General features: G+C 59.7%; 1 protein-coding gene and 1 pseudogene across 1 annotated transcript; both read left to right on the plus strand.

Annotated features, from left to right (window-relative positions):
- Nucleotides 1–450: 450 nt before the first annotated feature.
- On the plus strand, nt 451–14,992 carry LOC118575574 (annotated as a pseudogene).
- Nucleotides 14,993–15,420: 428 nt separating this feature from the next.
- Nucleotides 15,421–20,750, plus strand: LOC118575575 (rho GTPase-activating protein 45-like; the record flags this gene model as incomplete). Its single annotated transcript, XM_036176062.1, has 7 exons — nt 15,421–15,545; nt 16,303–16,385; nt 17,249–17,572; nt 19,959–20,102; nt 20,222–20,306; nt 20,389–20,461; nt 20,684–20,750. Coding segments are annotated over exons 1-7 (901 nt in total), but the record flags the coding sequence as incomplete, so codon positions are not given.
- Nucleotides 20,751–21,293: the final 543 nt, after the last annotated feature.

Genomic DNA, 21,293 nt, shown 5'->3' on the forward strand with positions numbered 1-21,293 from the left:
CGCCCAGAATCCCCAGTGAGGGGCTGGGGGCGTGGTCAGGGTAGAACTCCCCACCTAGGATCCCTCTGGGGCAGAGTTAGGAGCTCTGGGGCAGGGCTCAGTGGTGACAGGGTACACACAGAGCGATGGGCTCTATCACTAGAACTCAAAATACAAAAAAAGAAAGAGAGAGAGAGAGAATATGCAAGTTAAAGCCGTGCCTCTTTAGAGAAATCGGTTTATAATCCTGACACTCAGAAGGAAGCTGAGGCAAGAGTTCCAGCCTAAGCTGCGGGGTGAGACGCTGTCTCGAAGGTAGGAAAAGAAGTCCAGTGACTGCAGTGCACGTCTTTAGTCCCGGCACTCGGAGGCAGAGACGGGAGGATCTGTGAGTTCGAGATCAGCCAGGGCACACAGTGACACTCGATGGTGATGATGGTGATGATGGTGATGGTGACGATGGTGATGGAGAGTAAAGCGGTCCAGAGGTGGAGGGCCAGGGCACGGCCAAGGTCAGAGCAGGTACGTGGAAAGGCGGCCTCAGCTGATCTCAGCTGCCCAATTGCAGGTGAACCGGACCTTCGAGGAACTGGCTCTGTTGAGGACCTACAAGAGGTCTGGGGGGTGCTAGGACCCCAGATCTTCAACTTCATGAATGACAGTTCAAACATGGCCGTGCTTCAGGTGAGCTGGGCTGGCGTCGGCCACCTCCGGGCTGGGGTCTCCTGATGGGAAGGGGTGGACAGAGACCCCTCCCGACCTGTCATTCCCCTTTCCCAGAGACTGCTGGAAGTGGAGGCTCAGGGCAGAGGCAGCAGACACCCAGAGGCCAGAAGCAGCTGGATGCCATCAGAGATTTTCTGGACCCTAGTAGGGGTGGTTACAGCTGGCGGGAGGCTTACGCCGACGTAGGGCGCCTAGCAGGAATCCTGGGCCAAATCATGGAGGTGAGGGGTTGTCATAGATGGTGGGGTGGGCCTTCCCCTGGTGACCTGAAGGGGACCAGTGCCTGATCCTGTCCTGGACGGCGCAGCACAGAGATCTGGGCTTTGTTTATGTCTGAAGAGGGAGCCCACTGGCCATGTATATGGTCACCTAGGGGTACAGGGGATCCAGGAGGAAGGGGTTGGGGACTGAGGGTCCAGTCACACCCTAGAATTCATGCCCCCCCACAGTGTGTGTCCCTAGACAAGCTGGAGGCTGTGCCCTCTGAGGGAGCTCTTGTGTCCCGTGCCATGGAGCTGCTGGATGAGCGCCGCCTCTGGGCGGGCATCGTCTTCCTGAGCCCTAAGGACTCTCTGGATCCATCGGAGCTGTCATCTCCAGCCCTGGATCCTGGCCACCTGCGATTCAAGATCCGAATGGATATTGATGATGTCACAAGGACCAACAAGATCAGGGACAAGTGAGGGGAGAGAGCTGGGGGCGGGGGCTAGAGTGGGGGGCAGGGCCAAGAGCATGATGACAGAGTCTGTTGGAGGTGACAGACGGAACTAGGTGTGAGCGTGGCCAAGGTAAGGTCTGGGTGGGGGATAGTGCTGTGCAGCAGTGGCGTTAGCCAAGGGCAGTGTGGGGCTAGCCTAGTACAAAGAGCAGCCAGCCAAGTGTATCATGGAACTTCCCAAGTGTGGAGACAGGGGAGCTAGCTTAGTGCATTATTGAATCTGGAAAAGAAAGGGCTGATGGAGCCGGGCGGTGGTGGCGCACACCTTTAATCCCAGCACTCGGGAGGCAGAGGCAGGAGGATCTCTGTGAGTTCGAGGCCAGTCTGGTCTACAGAGCGAGATCCAGGACAACCAGAGCTACACAGAGAGACCAAAAAAGGCGGGGATGGGAGGGCTAATGGAAAGGGTCTCTGCAGAGTTTCTTTACTTCCATGTAGCTTATCCACTGATTCTGGCGTCTCCCAGGTTTTGGGACCCCGGGCCCTCTGCAGACCCTTTCATGGACCTTCGATATGTGTGGGGTGGCTTCGTGTACCTGCAGGACCTGCTGGAGCAGGCAGCTGTGCGTGTGCTGAGTGGAGGGGACCCCCGCGCCAGCCTCTATCTGCAGCAGATGCCGCACCCCTGCTATGTGGATGATGTGTGAGAGCCTCCTTGCATCCTGTCTGGGCTCTGTGGTTTGGAGGGACCCTGCCTGGAACCCGTAGGGGGCTCAAAGGACTCCAGACTCCCAGGGTCTCCCCAAAAAGAAATAAAGTGACCTGTGCTGGGAGCTCTGCCTAGATCAGCCCTCTGAGGATGCTGCCAAGCCTGGAGACCCCAGGGTGGTATTTGTGCCACACCCGTGTGTGCCCCCTGTGCAGGGGACCTGCAGCTGCACCCCACTATCCCACCATTCCAGGTTCCTGCGCGTGCTGAGCCGGTCTCTGCCCCTTTTCTGACTCTGGCCTGGATCTATTCGGTGGCGCTCACCGTGAAGGCCGTGGTGCGGGAGAAAGAGACGAGGCTTCGAGAAACCATGCGAGCCATGGGGCTGAGCCGCGCCGTGCTCTGGCTTGGCTGGTTCCTCAGCTGCCTGGGACCCTTCCTGGTCAGCACGGCGCTGCTGGTGGTAGTGCTCAAGGTGAGGGGTCCTCGATGCCCACCCCGCCGTGCGCGCGCCCCGTGGAGTGGAGCTGGACACGCATCCCTAGCACCCATCTCGGTCGGAATGGGATCCTGAAAGTCTTGTGCTTTCCCCCAGCTAGGGAACATCCTTCCTTACAGCACCCGCTTGTCGTCTTCTTCTTCTTGGCGGCCTTCGCGGTGGCCACCGTGGCTCAAAGTTTTCTGCTCAGCGCCTTCTTCTCCAGGGCCAACCTGGCAGCTGCCTGTGGGGGCCTCGCCTACTTCTCCCTCTACCTGCCCTACGTGCTGTGTGTGGCCTGGCGCGAGCGCCTGCCGCTAGGCGGCCTGGTAGCTGCGGTGAGGAATGTTCCAGCCTGTGGTGGGGGTGCCCCCAAAGTGTAGCCAGCTCCCTGAACCCCTCTCTCTCCCCAGAGCCTGCTGTCCCCCGTGGCCTTCGGCTTCGGATGTGAAAGCCTGGCGCTGCTGGAGGAGCAGGGGGATGGGGCGCAGTGGCACAATCTGGGCAGGGCCCTGCGGAGGATGTCTTCAGCCTGGTGCAGGCGGCTGCCTTCCTGTTGCTGGACGCCGCCATCTATGGCCTCGCCCTCTGGTACCTGGAGGCCGTCTGCCCAGGTGGGCCATAGGGGAAGGGGCTCCCGGTGAGGAACGCGCCGGCTCCCTGGAGTGTTCCTGGGCACCGGGAGAGATGTTTTAGGGTGTGTCGCTGGGCTCCTGGAGGTGCGCCTTGAAGACTGTGCCTCCTGCAGTTTGGTGTCTGGGAACAGCCTGGGTTAGAATACCGCCCAGGATGGGTGGAGCTTCCTGCTGGGGCGCAGTCTCACTGTCCTGGCTACAAGACACCACATTTTAGGGCATGTCTCTGGGATATTGGGTTTCTGGGAGTACATTTCCTAGCTGATACTACCTCTGAGGGGCAGGGTCCCCGGGTGCCCTGATTCCAAGTGTGTGGCCCGGAGGTTATCACATCTCATGGGCATGACAAGTGTAACCAAGCGTCACTTTCCACCAGGCCAATATGGGATCCCTGAGCCATGGAATTTCCCCTTTCGGAGGAGCTACTGGTGTGGGCCTGGATCTCCCCAGAGTTCTGTCTTGGCCCCTGCCCCACAAGATGCCAAGGGTGAGGCCCCATGACAATGATTAACCTTTTGCTGGTTTTGACTCCCTTGTCTCCCCTAGAGAAACAGGTCCTGCAACTCAGTGCCCTGGACACCCTGGATCCCCAGGCCCTGACCCCTAGGGATCTCCCCCAGAGCCTTGTGCATGCTAGCTAGCAAGCATTCTACCACCCGAATGACATCTCAGCCCCTCTCTGCCTGGGTTCTGTGCAGGGGCTCTATCCCCCAGCCATGCCCCCAGTTCCTTCTAGGGGGGATTCCAGACAGAGACTCTACCCCTGAGCCACCATTTTTTTGTTTGTTTTTTTGAGACAGGGTCTCACTAAGTTGCCAAGGCTGGCCTTAACCTCACGGGCATCCCTTCCTTAGCCTCCTCAGTAGTTGAGGTGACCATCCCGCACCATGCCTGTTTCCCCTGACCAGCTCGGGGGACCCCAGGTCCATGGCTGACCCTGTCTTCCCTCCACAGTTCTGGTGGAAGAGCCACCACCTGGTCTCACTCCTGGTGTCTCCATTCGTGGCCTGAAGAAGCATTTTCGTGGCTGTCCACAGCCAGCCCTCCGAGGACTCAGCCTTGACTTCTACCAAGGCCACATCACCGGCCTTTTGGGTCACAATGGTGGCTTGGCAAGACAACTACACTGTGAGCCACCAGCCGCTACGCCCTTTCCCTCAGTTTCCCCCATCTAGTCCATGCATTGGGGTCGGAGGGTCCAGGTGTGCAGCGGAGCAGGAGCTGGGTCTGGTTTGCACACACACTAGCTCCTCTGCCCACTTCCCTCCCCTGGAAAAGGAGCACACGGCACCCTGGGAGTGTAGGCGGCCCGCTGTCCCTGCAGGGCAGCATCTCAGATCCCCGCACCAACAGGTCCATCTTGAGTGTCTTTTCCCACCCAGTGGTGGCTCGGCTCCATCCTGGGCCATGATGTGCAAACCACATGGCAGCCATCCGGCCTCACCTGGGCGTCTGCCCACAGTACAATGTGCTGTTTGACATGTGAGTCCTGCAAGGCCTGGATGGGGCGGGTGGGAGGGGCCTGGCATCGCCTGACACACACACACACACACACACACAGTACCCCGCTCATCACCCCTGGCCACAGGCTGACAGTGGAGAGCACGTGTGGTTCTACGGCCGTTTGAAAGGCGTGAGTGCGGCTGCTGTCAGCTTCTGAGCAGGAACGCCTGATACGGGATGTGGGGCTCGTCCCCAAGTGGGACACACAGACGCGTCACCTCTCCGGTGAGTAGGCCTGGAAAGGCCGCCTCCGTGGGGCGTGGAACTTCGGGGGCTGACGGGGCACTGAGGTATCCTCGGGTGGGTTAGTGAGGCTGCCCCACAAACAGCCGGGTGGGTCACATGAGGAGTGTCACTCTCTCCACCCAGGTGGGATGCAGCGGAAACTGTCTGTGGCCATTGCCTTTGTGGGTGGCTCTCGCGTAGTTATCCTGGATGAGCCCACTGCTGGTGTGGACCCGGCTTCTCGCCGTGGCATCTGGGAATTGCTGCTGAAGTACAGAGAAGGTAAGAGCTGGAAGATGGGATAGAATAGCCCATAGAACGGGTTCCCCTGGTTTCTGCTTGTGGGGCAAAAAACAAAAGTATGAAATGCTGGGATGGGGTTTTGAGGGATGCACAGGAGTTTGCTGCATAGGGTTAGGCAATTCCTGAGAGACACTGCCACCTGGGTAGAGGCCCGGTGAGCCCAGCGGTTCACATGGATTGGGTCCCCATGTCCAGATCGCACACTGATCCTCTCCACGCACCACCTGGATGAGGCGGAGCTCCTGGGAGATCGCGTGGCCATGGTGGCGAATGGTTCTTTGTGCTGCTGTGGGTCCCCGCTTTTCTTGCGTCGACACTTGGGCTGCGGTTATTACCTGACGCTGGTGAAGAGTCCTCAGTCCCTCAACACCCAGGACTTGGAGGTGAGAGCTAGAACAAGCTCCCGAGCCCTGTCCCCAGCTCTGTCCTGCAGAGATGGACCACTGTCTTTCTCTATGAAGGGAGACAGCGGGGACCCCAGACGGAAGCAGAAGCCAGACAGCGCGGGCAACCTGGCGGGTGAGACTGGGCCCGGGGACCCTAAGGGAATGCTGGGGGCCAGCAACCACTTAACTCAGCACCAGAGCTCAAGACCCCAGACCGGGTGCCTGTCCTTCCACACCCGTGGCCAAAAAGTCCTTAACCCTGACCTGTGTCCACAGGGTCAACTCTCACCCAAGGAGCCTCGGACGGGAGCGGCCAGGCCCCAGCTCCTGACGCGGCCTCCATCACTCCGAGGACGCCCCAGATACTAGGCCTAGTGCAGCGCCATGTTCCTGGCGCTCAGCTGGTGGAGGAGCTGCCCCATGAGCTGGTGCTGGCACTGCCCTATGTGGGTGCCCTGGATGGCAGCTTTGCCATGGTCTTCCAAGAGCTGGATCGGCAACTGGAGGCTCTGGGACTCATCGGCTATGGGATCTCGGACACCAGCCTGGAGGAGGTGTGGGACCTAGTGGGATTTTTGAAGGGTGAATAGGAGTCTGCTTATGGATGGCAAGGGGGAGATCCAGGCAGGAAAGATGGCTCTTAGGGAAGGTGGATGGCTTGGAGATCTCTTGAGGAGGTCTAGGGGAACCAGTGGTTTATGAGGGGTCCCTCTTACGAGTCTCTTGCTCTGTCTCCTCAGATCTTCCTAAAGGTGGTGGAGGATGCACACAGAGAAGGTACGCCATAGGTCTGTGACCCTTGACCCAACCCTGGTTCAGAGTCAAAACAGGCCTGAGACCCGCTGCTCATCCCCGGCTGGGTCTGTCCTCGGGGCAGAACCCCAGGTTCCTCCCTGGTGCTGGCATCAAGTCCTCCGTCTGAATGCTGGCCCTTCCCCGCTTTGGGCTCTGGCTTGGCTTTCCCAGGAAGCAAGACCCTGTCCCCCACCCTGAACCCCGCTGGCTCCACAGGAGGTGACTCGGGACAGCACCTGCAGCCCCGCATGGCCACTCTGCAGCCCCACACAGAGGCGTCAGCCCTGGAGAACGGAGAGCTGGGTGAGTCTCTCGCCTGCTCACACCCCCATCACCCCCAAGGTGCTGGAGCTCACCCTCCCACCCCCCACAGCTAGGTTGGTGCTGGATCCCCAGGCCCCGCAGGGCTCCCACACCCGGTGCTGCTCCAGTGCAAGGCTGGACACTGACCTGCCAACAGCTCCGGGCTCTGCTCCACAAGCGTTTTCTGCTCGCCAGTCGCAGCCGCCGGGGCCTGTTTGCACAGGTGACAAGGCCCTGCACCGCAGAGCATGCGTGACTGTCCTGGGCTGTCCGTTGTCCACGCTGGCTGCCCATTTCAGGGATTTCATTCCTGCGGACGGTGCTGGGGACCCCCGGGGTGGGAGCAGGGCGGGAGGTGGGTGCTGATGACATTGTCCCCCAGATTGTGCTGCCTGCTCTCTTTGTGGGCCTGGCCCTGTTCTTCAGCCTCATCGTCCCTCCGTTCAGCCAGTACCGCGCCCCTGCAGCTCAGCCCTGCCATGTACGGCCCCCAGGTCTCCTTCTTCAGGTGGGTGCTGGGTACAGTGGGCAGGGGACTGTGGCAGGTGATGGGATAGCCACAGTCACAGTGCTGACCTGTCACCCCACAGTGAGGATGCCCCTGGGGACCCCAACCGGGCGAAGCTGCTGGAGGCACTGCTGGGGCAGGCTGGGCTGCAGTACCCCAGTGTGCAGGGCACAGCTGCCAGGTGAGGCTAACCCAGTCAACTGTCCTTGGTGTATCCCCCACCCCAGAAACCGTGTCGGTTTCCCCAGCTCTGCCTCAGTTTCCTCTCTTGATCTGCCTCCATTTCCCTGCCTGGTCTCTGCCTTGATTTCCCTCTGAGTTCCCACCTCAGATTTCTTGTCTGGATTCTGGCCTCAGTTTCCCTCCAGGGCTCCTTGCCTTGGTTCCCCTCTGGCCCCGGTGAGCAGGCCTCCCTCGCCTCATGGGAATGTGGGGTCTGTGTCCTGGCACCCAGTGCCCACAGCCCTTTCCGACTCCACAGAGGATCCCAGTGCACACACTCCTTGGCCTGCTACTTCTGGGTCCCCGAGGTCCCTGCAGATGTGGCCAGCATCCTGGCCAGTGGTAACTGGACTCCAGAGTCTCCGTCCCCAGCATGCCAATGCAGCCAGCCTGGAGCCCGCCGCCTGCTGCCAGACTGTCCGGCTGGAGCTGGGGGGCCACCGCCACCCCAGGCCATGGCTGGCTTGGGGGAGGTGATCCAGAAATCTCACTGGCCGAAATGTGTCTGACTTCCTGGTGAAGACTTACCCCAGCCTGGTGCGCCAGGGGTAAGCACCCAGGCTCTGTGTGCCCACACTGGGGAGGCTGGGTGGTCCCCATGCCCCATACTGACCCTTCCCATTCGACTGTATGTCCTGCAGCCTGAAGACTAAGAAGTGGGTGGATGAGGTCAGGTGAGATGGGACCTGTTGTGGGAAGCCCTGTCTGTCCCTTTTCCCACACCCTCTGCTGGCCTGCCCACTTCTCCAGCTCCTCAGTCTCCATCTCTACCCCAAACCATTTCCCAGATACGGGGGCTTCTCCCTGGGAGGCCGAGACCCAGACCTGCCCTCAGGGCATGAGGTGGTCCGCACAGTGGCAGAGATGCGGGCGCTGCTGAGCCCCCAACCTGGCAATGCCCTAGACCGTATCCTGAACAACCTCACTCAGTGGGCCCTTGGCCTTGACGCCCACAACAGCCTTAAGGTGGGAGCTGGGGCCAGCAGGCGGGGTGGCTGGCGGCATCCAAGGCCACTCGCCTCTCGGACCTCATGGCCTTTGATCCATTCAGATCTGGTTCAACAACAAGGGCTGGCATGCCATGGTGGCCTTTGTGAACCGAGCCAACAATGGACTCCTACATGCCCTCCTACCATCTGGCACAGCCCTCGGTGCCCACAGCATCACAACACTCAACCACCCTTTGAACCTGACCAAGGAGCAGCTGTCTGAGGCTGCACTGTGAGTCTCTCCATTGACCCTCAGTGGTCTGTTGCTCAGGGGTGGTGGGGACTGGATCGGAGCCTTCCCTGGGCCCGGGCTGGTGACAGAATGTCATCTCAACACCAGAAAGGCCAGGCAGTGGGATGGCACACACCTTTAATCTCAGGACACAGGAGGCAGAGGCAGGCAGATCTCTGTGAGTTTAAGGCTAGCCTGGTCTACTTACATAGAAAGTTCCAGGCTATGTAGAGAGACCCTGTCTCAAAAACAAACAAGCCAACCAACCAACCAACAAAAAACAGAGACTTTCAGGATGAAAAAACATCCAGGAACCCTGGATCTTTTCCCACTTTTAAGGACCCAGGCCTCTCACATGCCTGTGTCCCCAAACTGCCATGCCTCTCTCCTGCCCGGGAACCAATCCCAAAGACTCAGCACCATGCCCCATTTTGCTCTGAGCCACTCCCAACCTCTCGCCCCCAGGGTGGCCTCCTCAGTGGATGTCCTTGTCTCCATCTGCGTGGTCTTCGGCATGTCCTTTGTCCCAGCCAGCTTCACCCTGGTCCTCATCGAGGAACGTGTCACCAGAGCCAAACACCTGCAGCTGGTCAGCGGCCTGCCTCAAACCCTCTATTGGCTCGGCAATTTCCTCTGGGACATGGTATGTATGGCTGGCCACCAGGTGGGGTGAGTGGGCACCTGGCCACAAGAGAGGGGAGGGGAGGAGCAGCTGAGCCTGACCCCTGACCCTCTGAGCCACTGAGGTGACTCCTGTCTCTGATACAGGGTAATTACTTGGTGGCAGTGTGCATAGTGGTGCTCATCTTCCTGGCCTTTCAGCAGAGGGCCTATGTGGCGCCAGAGAACCTGCCCACCCTCTTACTCTTGCTTCTGCTGTATGGGTGAGACTCCCAGCCCCTTGAGGTCTACTCTTCTTGTGGGGAGAGGAGATCCATAGTAACAGGAGAAAAAGACTCTCAGGTCCAATAGAACCTCAAGAATGGTAGGATTCAGGGGTTGGACAGATGGCTCAGTGGTTAAAAATACTGGTTACTCTTTAAGAGGACCCAGGTTCAGTTTTCAGCACCTACATGATGGCTCACAACCTTCTGTAACTGCAGTTTCAGGGATCCAATGCCCGCTTCTGACCTCTACAGGCACCAGGCACACACATAATGTGTGTACATAGAAGCAGCGAAACACTCACACACATAAATAAAAACGAATAAATCTTTTTTTTTTTTTAAAAAAAAAAGGCCAAGATGGTGGTGCACACCTTTAATTCTAGCACTTGGGAAGCAGAGGGTGGATCACTGTGAATTCAAGGATAACCTGGACTTCATAGTGAGACCAAGGATGGGGGGTGGGGAAGGAGTTAGAATTGAAGAGGCTAGCCAATGTGGCCTTAAAAGCTCATCACATCCTGGCACCTAATACAGATCTAAGGCACATAGTACAGATCTGAGGGGGGTTATCCTGAGGGCCCACCCAGTGTGTCATGTCACTGGGTGGCACTTGTCACCCTTCCCTTCAGCTGGTCCATCACACCTCTAATGTACCCAGCCTCCTTCTCTTCTCCTGTGCCCAGCACGGCCTATGTGGTACTCACCTTGCATTAACCTCTTCATTGGCATCAACAGCAGCATGGCCACCTTTGTGCTGGAACTGCTTTCAGATCAGGTGGGATCTTGTCACAAACCTGGGGCTAGGGCTGAGCTGAGTTAGTGGGTGCTGTTGGGCTTAGCTGCTGACCTGCTAGGCTCTTCCTGCCCTGAACAGAACTTGCAAGAAGTAAGCCGGATTCTGAAGCAAGTGTTTCTTATCTTCCCCCACTTCTGCCTGGGCCGAGGACTTATCGACATGGTGCGGAACCAGGCCATGGCAGATGCCTTTGAGCGCTTGGGTGAGAATGTCTGTCAAATGGGGACTGTGAACAGCACCACTGAGAGGGCTACCTCCGAATTTGGTTATATGAGATGGGGACACATTAACTGGATGATTTTAGGTGGCACAAAAATGATGTCAAATTAAAAGTGAGGAAAGGTAATTAAAGCATCATATCATGAATGGTCTATGACCACACGTTAAAGAAGATGTGAAACTTTGTAGTCTAGGTCAGCTATACCTTAGCAGTGCAGGTCGTGGTCACTATTCTTGAATCCAAGGTAAACTGGACAGAGGGCAAGACCCAGTGCTTCCTGTCCCCACAGGAGACAAACAATTCCAGTCACCCCTACACTGGGACATTGTCGGCAAGAACCTTCTGGCCATGGTGGCCCAGGGACCCCTGTTCCTGCTCATCACACTCCTGCTCCAGCACCGCAGTCACCTCCTGCCACAGTCAGTGGGGACCAGGTGAGGGTGGTGGCAGCCAGCACCCTCCCTGGGGCCATTTACCTGTCTATCCTCAGACCCAAGCTGGGACCACTGCCACCCCTGGATGAGGAGGATGAGGATGTAGCTCGAGAGCGGGAGCGTGTGACCAAGGGGGCCACCAAGGGGGACGTGCTAGTGCTCCGGGACTTGACTAAGGTAGGCACGGGGTGGGGACAGGTGCCAGGTCGGGGCTGGCAGGGGCACTCTGTCCCTTCTCAAGTGGCCCCACCCCTGCAGGTGTACCGTGGGCAGAAGAGTCCGGCTGTGGATCGCCTGTGCCTGGGGATCCCCCCAGGGGAGGTGAGTCTGGGGCGGAGAACTCAGTGCTGGGTCAGGCAAGGCTGGAGGCTCCTCGCTGGTTGTTGAGTACCCCCTACCTGTCTGCCCCCTCGACCAAGCCCCTCCAGTGACCCCACTTTTCTGAGCACCGCTGTGCTCACGTTACCTTTCATTAAGCCCCCTCTGTCACCTAATTTTTACTTACTCATTTATTTTTGTTTTTTGAGACAGGCTTTCTCTATGTAACAATCCTAGCTATCCTGGAACTCGCTTTATAGCCCAGGCTGGCCTCGAACTCACTGAGATCTGCCTGCCTGTGCCACCGCTGCTCAGCCCCGTTACCTAATTTTTAAATGCGTGTTTATTTCTGTGGCACTAGAAATAGAAACCAGAGCCTCAGGCATGCCCAGCCAAGGCTCTCCCACGCACCCAGACCCTCACTGGAGCACCCTAGGCTGTGACTCTACTGCTGAGCTATGCCCCCACTCTGAGCTCCCAATTGAGCCTTCAGCCCTCATTAGGCACCTACTGTGTGCTCACATTTTTGAGCACCAACTGTGGCCACCAAAGGCACACTGAATGCCACTGTGGTGGGGGCCGTCCTTTCCCACGTGCTAACAGCATTGAGTCTTCGCTCTATACACGGCCATGTCAAGGCCTTCTCAGTTAAAACTTCTTAGGCACCCGTTTCTGCCTTCAAGGCCTTGGAGCAAACTCATTGGCTGCATGGTTCACTGGCTGCCTACCAGGGAGTCAGAACACATCTGGGAATGCATGTGAGCCTACTGAGGCAGGGGGATCCCGTGTTCAAGATTGTCTTTGGCTACATAGGGAGTTCAAAGCCAGCCTGGGTTACATGAGACCCTGGGTGCCCAAAACCATACTCTGCCTCTACCAGCCCCCACCCCCTGCCCTCACCCTTCCACGTAGCCACACTGGGGCCTGTGGGCTGTGAAGGGTTTGTGGGTTCCTTTCAGTGCTTTGGGCTGCTGGGCGTCAATGGAGCAGGAAAGACATCCACCTTCCGCATGGTGACAGGGGACACGCTGCCCAGCAGTGGTGAAGCAGTACTGGCAGGTCACAAGTAAGAGGTTCCTGGTGGGGGCATATATATCCTGAGCCCTGATTCTTCCCCCATCGGTCCGTGAGTGGATGTGGTACTTCACCAGGCCACCAGGCCACTGCCTGGGATCTGCGTCCCTCTGTGCATGGCCCACGTGCCGTGGGACTCTCCACGGACACCTATGCGCCTATGCAATCCTGCATGGGTGGCCTGCAAGCTCTTGAGCCTCCTGTCCCCACTCCTAGCGTGGCCCAGGATCCCGCTGCCGCACACCGCAGCATGGGCTACTGTCCCCAGTCTGATGCCATCTTCGACCTGCTGACTGGTCGGGAACATCTGGAGTTGTTTGCGCGCCTGCGCGGGGTGCCCAAGGCTCAGGTTGCCCAGGTGAACTCGCCCTGTCCCTATGCTTACTGTGGCCTGGCCCTCTCGGTATGGTCCTGCCCACGCTCACACCCCCCAACACCCCCTACACCCCCCCACAGACAGCGCTCTCGGGCCTGGTGCGCCTGGGCCTTCCTAGCTACGCAGACCGACCCGCGGGCACCTACAGCGGAGGGAACAAGCGGAAGCTGGCGACAGCCCTGGCTCTGGTTGGGGACCCAGCAGTGGTCTTTCTGGTGCGTGGAGGCGGGGACTGAGTGGGTTGTGGGTGGAACCTGAGTAAGATGGGACCTGGCCTTAGTGAGGTGGGGTCTAAGCTGGTGGAGGCCTTAGGGGCGGTGCCTGTACAAGACAGCGCTCCTTTTGGGCGTGGCCTGGGCAGGGTGGGGCCTGATTGAAGTGCGCCTTGGTTTAGACGGGGCGGAGCCTCAGGAGGCAGATTTTGAGCAGGTCGGGCGCTGTCACTGGGGTCCCTCCTGGTTCCCAGCCTTTCCCTCCTTTGCAGGACGAGCCCACCACAGGCATGGACCCAAGTGCACGGCGGTTTCTTTGGAACAGCTTGCTCTCTGTGGTGCGCGAGGGCCGCTCCGTGGTGCTCACCTCGCACAGGTGAGCACCAAACTACTCTCTGGCCACCTTGCAGGATGGGGCGATCCTGACCCTGGTGAGGTCTGTAGGGTGAGAGAGCTCCAGGGAGGGGAGAGAGCATGGCCCCTGAGCAGGCTGGCTGCGCTCACACTGTCGCCCACAGCATGGAGGAGTGCGAAGCCCTCTGCACGCGCCTGGCCGTCATGGTGAACGGGCGGTTCCGATGTCTGGGAAGCGCTCAGTATCTCAAAGGCAGGTGAGCAGGGCGTGACGGGCAGGCTCGTGGGCCTGACCTACGGGGAGGCGGGGACAGGAGGGATACAGGGTCTGATTGATGCGCCGAGGTTGTGGGTGGGGTTAGAAGGGCTAATCAGGTATGTGGAGGTGGAGCCCTGAAGAGTTGGGTGTGGACATTGGCGAGTTGGAAAAGACCTGGTGAGTAGGAAGAGCTTGGGTCCTGGAGGGTGAATGGGAAGGTTAGAGTGCGTGGGCGGGGCCACGCGAGGGGCGGGGCCAATGCGTAGAGAACCGAGTCACTTGTCGGGGTGGAGCCAGAAAGAACTGGTTGGAGTGAATTCTAGGGTGTGGGCGGGGTTTTATTGTGCATGGGCGTGGTTAAGGTATAAAAGGCGGGGTGTCATTTGTAGACGTGAAACTCTGGAGAGTTTAAGGGTGGCATGGGATGTGGGCGGAGTTAGAGCGTCTGTTGGCGGGGCTAGGCCATGAGGGGCGGAACCACCACGGGGATATGGGGAGGTTGCTGGGGTGGGACCAAAGGGCAAGGCCACAGGGTGCTTCCTAGGGGCGGAGCCTGGGAAGGTGGATGTGTTCACAGGAGGGCTTTCTGGATGGCGTCCAGGGTAGGTGAGGGCTGTCTGACTTTGACGCAGGTGTGTCAGGTCCTCTGAGTGGGCGTGGCCTCAGGGTCGCGGTGGTGGCTCCCAAGCAGAGTAGGGTGAGCAGGAATTGGGTTCGGTCCAGCTCTACAAGACAGGCCTAGGGGATGTAAGGGGCGGCAGCGAGGGTTCCAGAAGCAGTGAGGGCCGTGGCCTGCATCCCTGGTCCTGTCCCCTCCAGGTTCGGGGCTGGCCACACACTGACCCTCAGGGTCCCACCGGCTCAGCCCGAACCGGCGATAGCCTTCATCATGGCCACCTTCCCGGGTGCTGAGCTCCGGGAGGTGCATGGCAGCCGCCTGCGATTCCAGCTGCCACTTGGGGGCAGCTGCACCTTGGCACGCGTGTTCCGCGAGCTGGCTGCCCAGGGCAAGGACCACGGTGTGGAGGACTTCTCCGTTAGCCAGACCACGCTGGAGGAGGTGACGCCGGGAACCATAATAGGGCCTGAAGGGAGGAGCTGAGGACCTCCCGACCCTGGGCTGACATCTCCCTCCATGTCACCACCCTGTCAGGTGTTCCTATATTTCTCCAAAGACCAAGGGGAAGAGGAGAAGGGCAGCCAGCAGGAGATTGGAGCCGGGGAGGTTTTCACAGCCGGCCTGAAGCACTCCAAACGTGTCAACCGGTTTCTGGAAGACCCCAGCTCTGTGGAGACCATGCTCTGAGCATGCCTGCCTTGGGACTGAGTGGCAAAGACCCGGCAGAGGGTCCTTGAGCCACACACTGGCTCCCGGAGAGCCCAGGGCCCTGGAAGAAATAAAGAGAGACAAGAAGAGTGAGTCAGTAGCTGTGTGTTTATGTTTTGGGAGCCCTGGCTCTGTACAGGTCTCACACACTATTGCATGTACAGTGTGTGCGTGTGTCTGTGGTCACACATGTAGTCACGCATGGCAGTTACAGCCACCTGGACCCCAAGCAGTGTGGGGCGAGCCTAGGCGTGAGATGTGGGCACGCCCGGGCCTCTAGTCACATGTTCCCTGACCTGCATATACCTGTGTGGATCTGGCACCAAAGGGCGGGACTTGTGAGTGTTTCTGACCATGAAGTAGAGATGAGGTCAGGCTTGGGGAATGTCCCAGATGGCTTAGAGGACCCTGGAGCTTTCGTGGCCGGAACTGAAGCCCACCCCAGAGCCAGCCCTCATCCTGAGACAACTTCCAACCCCACCCCAGCTATCCGACTATGAGTGGGGGAAGGCATGGGACCCTTAAGGGGCTCCTCGGCTGGGTTTGTGGTTGGACCAGAGCTTGGAGAGCAGGACTGGGCACCACGGGCTGTGGGCTTCCTGGGCTGTGTCCTGGAGAGCCATCCAGTGTGGCTGAGGTCAGTGAGGTTCTGGACAGTTAAGGGATGGGGTGTCTAAATTAGATGGGACCTCTGGGGCTCATCCCATGAGGCTCAGAGCTGGGATGTGGGAAGCTGGGTGGGAACAGGAGCCAAGTGGAGTGAGGGTAGGGCAGTGAGGCTTCCGGGTGGTGGGATGGGAGAGTTAGAAGCCACTCGGTTCACCCTCCTGCCCCGTGGTCGCCGGCAGACTGTAGGGCACGTGATCATAGGAAGTGGGGGGTCACCTGTGGTGGTGTCCTCTGGATCTGCGTGTGGGCCTCCATTCCTCCACCTTCTCCTCTGCGTCCCTGTGTGTCACTATTCGGATGAGACTGCTCTTCCTGACAGCATCTGGGAGACTATGTCCCAGCCATGGTCAGCTAGCGCCTGAGTCCGGTGGTCACATCCCAGGAAAGCAGACCACAAGGGGAAGGTGGCCGCTGTGGGGAACCTGTGTCAGAGCTGGTGTGCAGAGTCCCATACGGACTGACACAGTGTGACCGGGACAGTCACACTGGGGGCGGGTCTATGGCGTCGCCTCCCTCCCTCCCTCCGCTGGGGGCCTTTTCCTTGTGTTGGGGACTTGCCGCCAATGAGGGCCAGGCCCATCACGTGGGGTCTGACAGCTGGGGAGGGGGTGGCCCTGAGCAATGTGGTCCAGAGACAACCAGCACCAGGAGCTGCCGGGGTTGAGACCCCCCAGGGCTGCTGTCCACACCTGGGCCACCAGGACTGGCTCCACCATGTTCTCTAGGAAGAAACGAGAACTAATGAAAACCCCCTCTATTTCCAAAAAGAACCGCGCGGGGAGCCCCAACCCGCCAATCCTCCTCAGGGGTGAGTAGAGCACAGAACGGGCGGGGACCCAGGATGACACCCACAGCCGTGTGGCCACTGCTGGGCACAGGGCGCGGCTACGGCACCTGCTGGGCCCACGGTGGGGAGCCCGTACCAGCTACAGTCCCAACAGGCAGGATGGCAGGCGGCACAGAGAGGCCTGAACCTGGGAATCCGCTTTAACGGTAGGGCGGCCTTGGGTGGCCACCAAGTCACCCACCCTTACCAGGAACGACCACTGCGCCCCTGTCATATGCCGAGGGTCTACGGGGGCTCTGGTCAGTGGGTACAGCTGCAGTGACAGGTTCGAAACTCTGTAAGATGGAGTCGGGAAACTTAAGGTTCTGGAAGCCAATGGGGAAATGGTGTGGGACTGGGGTGCAAGTGTGCAGGGCAGATTTAGGGGTCTCTGAGTTTCTTCAGGACCTTGATGTGGCCTGCTGAGTTTTGAGGTGCTTGTTGAACTTTAGGGTATCTCTACCAGGTCTGAGGGTGTTGCTGGGGTCCAGGAGCCTGATGATCTCAGGTCTCAGGAGTTATCCATTTTCTGGAAAGCGGACACCCATGGAGGAGTCTGGGGGTGGCTAGAAGGCAGGAGACCCACGAGGGCCCTCCCCACCCCCCACCAGGAAGTGGGTGCCCCCTCCCTCCTGTGCTTCTGCAGGCCCCGCCCCAGGCTGTGGTTTGGGTAAGGACGGTTGTTTGTGAAAGCTGAAGAGAGGAGAATGTTGGGTAACAGGTGTGGGGGGGCTTTCAAATCTCTGCCATCTGACTTCTGCCCCCATGAGTAAGTTCTGGGGAAACTGAGGCAGCATTTGGGGTGAAGGACCCCCCCTTGATGCTTCTCCCCTGTATCCTCCCAGGAACTGCCCAGGAAGGATTGTCCAGAGGCTCCAGGCTGGAGCCGCCAGCCACGTCCCTGTCCACGGGCGCCAAGGCCACAGGCACACTCAAAAGACCCACCAGCCTGAGCCGCCATGCCAGTGCTGCGGGCTTCCCACTCTCAGGGGCTGCCACCTGGACCCTGGGCAGGGGCTACCGAAGCCCCCTGTCCGCTGCCAGCCCCGCAGAGCTCCCCAGTGAGGGACCTTTCCCTGATGGCGTAGAAGACATCTCAACCCTCTTGGCTGACGTGTCCCGCTTTGCTGAGGGCTTGGAGAAACTCAAGGAGTTTGTGCTGCGAGACGGTGAGGGTCCCTGACTGGGAGGGGCAAGCCCGTCAGCCCCGCACTTAGGCAGGAGGATCTCTATGAGTTCCAGGGCAGCCAGAATTACACGGTGAGACCCTGCCTCAAAAAGAAAAGAAAAAAGAAGAAAAAGACAAAAGGAAAAGAAAGAAAAGAGAAAAGGGAAGGGAGGGACTCGAGGAGGCTTCAAATAGGATGCAAAGTAGCTAGGGTTCTGAGGGATATGTAGGAGTTGGATGACATTCCCTGACCTACAGGACTGTCTCAGGCATTTGCTCAGAAACCTAGAAATGGAGATTGTATCTAAGGAGCCTTGTGTGGGGACCGGTGGCTGCAGAAGCTGAAGGACCCTGGGCGCAGTGCTGCGGGCACTGGGTACACGGAGGTGTTAAGGCAGGGACGCATGGGGAGGTACCGGGAGTGAGTGGCCTGAGGCATATCGGTTCCGTTTTCTCCTGCACGCGATTGCTGACGGCTCCGTTTCCTCCAGAGTTATTTTCACCTCCTTCCTGTTTGTCTCCAGCAGCCCAGAGAGATGGGTCGGGCACCGGCCCCCGCCCGGCTGCTCCCCGGAAACCACATGTAAGCGCTGTGCTCAGCGCTCAGCCCCACTCCCCCTCAGCCTCCCCAGCGCACAGACACAGGGAGGCGCGGGTCTTTGCAGGCCGGCTCCCGGGAGAGGGTGGGAGCCCCCGGGGTTATCTGGTCTCCGGGGCGGAGGCTGAGTCCGCCGTTCTGGGGAAGCCCTAATCTCCCGGCCTTTCCGTACCCAAGCATCCTTGGATGCTGGCCTGGGGGCGCGGGATCACCAGGCGCACCAGCCTGCGGGACTGGGCTTCTCTATACAGGACTGGAACACAGTCCGCAGACAGTCAAGGTGCATGTGAGACAGCAGCTGGGGGGTGGACACAGGCCCCCGCAAGGTCCTTTCTCTGGAGCCTTCCCCTGCCCTGGACTTCCAGCTCTGAGCTCAGTTTCCCCCGCAAACACCTCACTCATTCCCAATCAAACTCCTCCTGTGTGGTTGGTTAGAGAACCGCCCTTGTGTGAGCCTATGGAGGTATAGGAGGTGGGGTTGTTCTCAGAGAGAGGCGGGGCCTGAGGACCGGCCTGAGCCGGTTTGGCTGCTGGCCACCGCTCTAAGGACCCCCAGACGCTCAGGACTCAGGTCTCTGGGCCACACACTAGCGTCCGCCCCGCATCCCTGAGCCATGTGTGTCTGTGGGACGTTGCACCCAGCGCTGGACCACGGCCCCAGCGCTGCCAGACGGGGCCCCAAGGTGAGAGGACAGTGCCAAGGCGCGGGTCCCCCACCCAGCGCCAGGACCGCGCACACGTGCGTGCTCAGGGCCTTTGCACAGCCCCCAGGGGTGGCCAGGGACCCTGCACTCCTCTGGGCTGCATCTCGGGTGTTATCTTCCTTCGAAGAAGGACCATGCGTGGAGCTGCAGGGATCCTGGCGACCCTAAGGGGTACGTGCCTGCCTGGAGTGTCCCAGGAGGGGGCGCGGCTTCCCAGCCAGCATCCTGGGATTCCTGGAGCCGAGTCCGCCTCCCAGATGTGGGCTCAGATTCTAGCCACAAAAATGTGGAGGGAATCGCCTCCGGGGTGGCATTCCGCGGGACCTGGGTGCCTGCAGAGGGCCAGGGAGCTTTCTCAGATTCCGTCTGGAGGGTCTCCAGACCTCAGTGTCCTGTCATCTTGCCCTCACTGTGAGGCGGAAAAAATGAACGGGCAAAAACTCCACCTTCCGATTTTGGACATTTAAGGATGGAGGCTAAAGGGCTGTGGTGTCACGGGCCTGTCATCCCAGCCTCCGGGAGACAGAGGTGTTTGCAGCCCGAGGGTCTGGGCGACACAGGAAGACATTGTTAATGTCTTGTTCATCAGATAGGACGACATCCTCTCGGGCCCGACACCTTCCATGGCTCCCTACTGCTCAAAGGTATAATGCCAGGCAGGGTCCTTCCAGGGCTGTTGACAGGGAAAAGCTGTGTGACCAGTTGCAAGTGGCTTTTGATCTTTATTTTTGTTGTTGTTGTTGTTGTTTGTTTACTGAGACAGGGTTTCTCTGTGCAGCCCTGGCTGTCCTGGAACTCGCTCTGTAGCCCAGGCTGGCCTCGACCTCACAGAGATCCACCTGCCTCTGCCTCCCGAGCGCTGGGATTACAGGCGAGCGCCGCCCGGCTTTCCCTCTTTGTGCCTCGCCGCCATCCACAGCTGCAGAAAGACTGGAGAGGTGGCAGCCCTCCCTGCTGGTGTAACACCAGGAGGGAGTGGAATTACTAGAGTTGCCTGGGGGAACCGGCTCTCCCTTTCACCTCTGCCTCAGTTTCCCCATCTCACCAGTGCCTTCCTTCTCACCCGCGCTCTCTCTGCTCGGCAGACCTCCTTGAGGCCCGGAGGCCGCTGGCCCATGAGTGTCTGGGTGAAGCCCTGCGTGTGATGCGCCAGGTCATCTCCAAATACCCGCTCCTGAACACTGTGGAGACGCTCACAGCTGCGGGCACGCTCATTGCCAAGGTCAAAGGTCAGCCAGGGAGGCGCGCTCCAGGAGGGCTTCCCAGAAGAGGGGTCTGTCTGTAGTGGGGTTTTGAAGGATACATAGGAATGTGACAAGCAGAGTCGCACCTCCTCTCTGCCCCTCAGCCTTTCATTATGAGTGCAACAATGAATCGGATAAGAGGGAGTTTGAAAAGGCTCTGGAGACCATTGCTGTGTCCTTCAGCTGCACGTGAGCTCCGGGACCTGTGGGGGCAGAGTGGGGTCGGGGAGTATGGCTCACGGACCTCTGGAATGACCCCCACTCCCTGCAGTGTCTCTGAGTTCCTGTTGGGTGAAGTGGATAGCAGTACCCTTCTGGCCGTGCCCCCCGGGGACCCCAGCCAGGTGAGCAGAGGGCAGCCCACATCTGTCTGGGTCACAGGATTTGTGAGAGGGAATGGCCCTCTCCATGGGGTCGGCCCTGGGCCCAGCTGTATGGCCCGAGAGTTTGGGAAGAAACAAGCTTTCCTGACTACCTCGTGGGCCACGGGGGCCATCGAGGGTGCCAGAGCAAAGAAGGAGCAGGGCAGAGAGGTATCCTAGAACGGGACGTTCTTCCTCTTACAGTCCATGGAGAACCTTTACGGACCCGGCGGCGAGGGGCCCCCGCCCGGTGTGGAGGAATGTGAGGAGGGTGAGTGCCTCTGGGGTGTAGGCCTGGGAGACACGAGGCAGCAGGAGCCACGAGGAGGGGAGGTGGCCGAGCAGAGGGGAGGGGGCCCAGGAGAGGGGGGGTGGCCCAGGAGAGGGGAGGGGAGGTGGCCGAGCAGAGGGGAGGGGAGGTGGCCGAGGAGAGGGGAGGTGGCCGAGGAGAGGGGAGGTGGCCGAGGAGAGGGGAGGTGGCCGAGGAGGGGAGGTGGCCGAGCAGAGGGGAGGTGGCCGAGCAGAGGGGGGTGGCCGAGCAGAGGGGAGGGGAGGTGGCCGAGCAGAGGGGAGGTGGCCCAGGAGAGGGGAGGGGAGGTGGCCGAGCAGAGGGGAGGTGGCCGAGCAGAGGGGAGGTGGCCCAGGAGAGGGGAGGGGAGGTGGCCGAGCAGAGGGGAGGTGGCCCAGGAGAGGGGAGGTGGCCGAGCAGAGGGGGGTGGCCGAGGAGAGGGGGGGTGGCCGAGGAGAGGGGAGGGGAGGTGGCTGAGCAGAGGGGAGGGAGGTGGCCCAGGAGAGGGGAGGTGGCCGAGCAGAG

The sequence above is a fragment of the Onychomys torridus genome, unplaced genomic scaffold (genome assembly GCF_903995425.1).
Source record: "Onychomys torridus unplaced genomic scaffold, mOncTor1.1, whole genome shotgun sequence".
In the NCBI taxonomy this organism is placed as follows: Eukaryota; Metazoa; Chordata; class Mammalia; order Rodentia; family Cricetidae; genus Onychomys; species Onychomys torridus.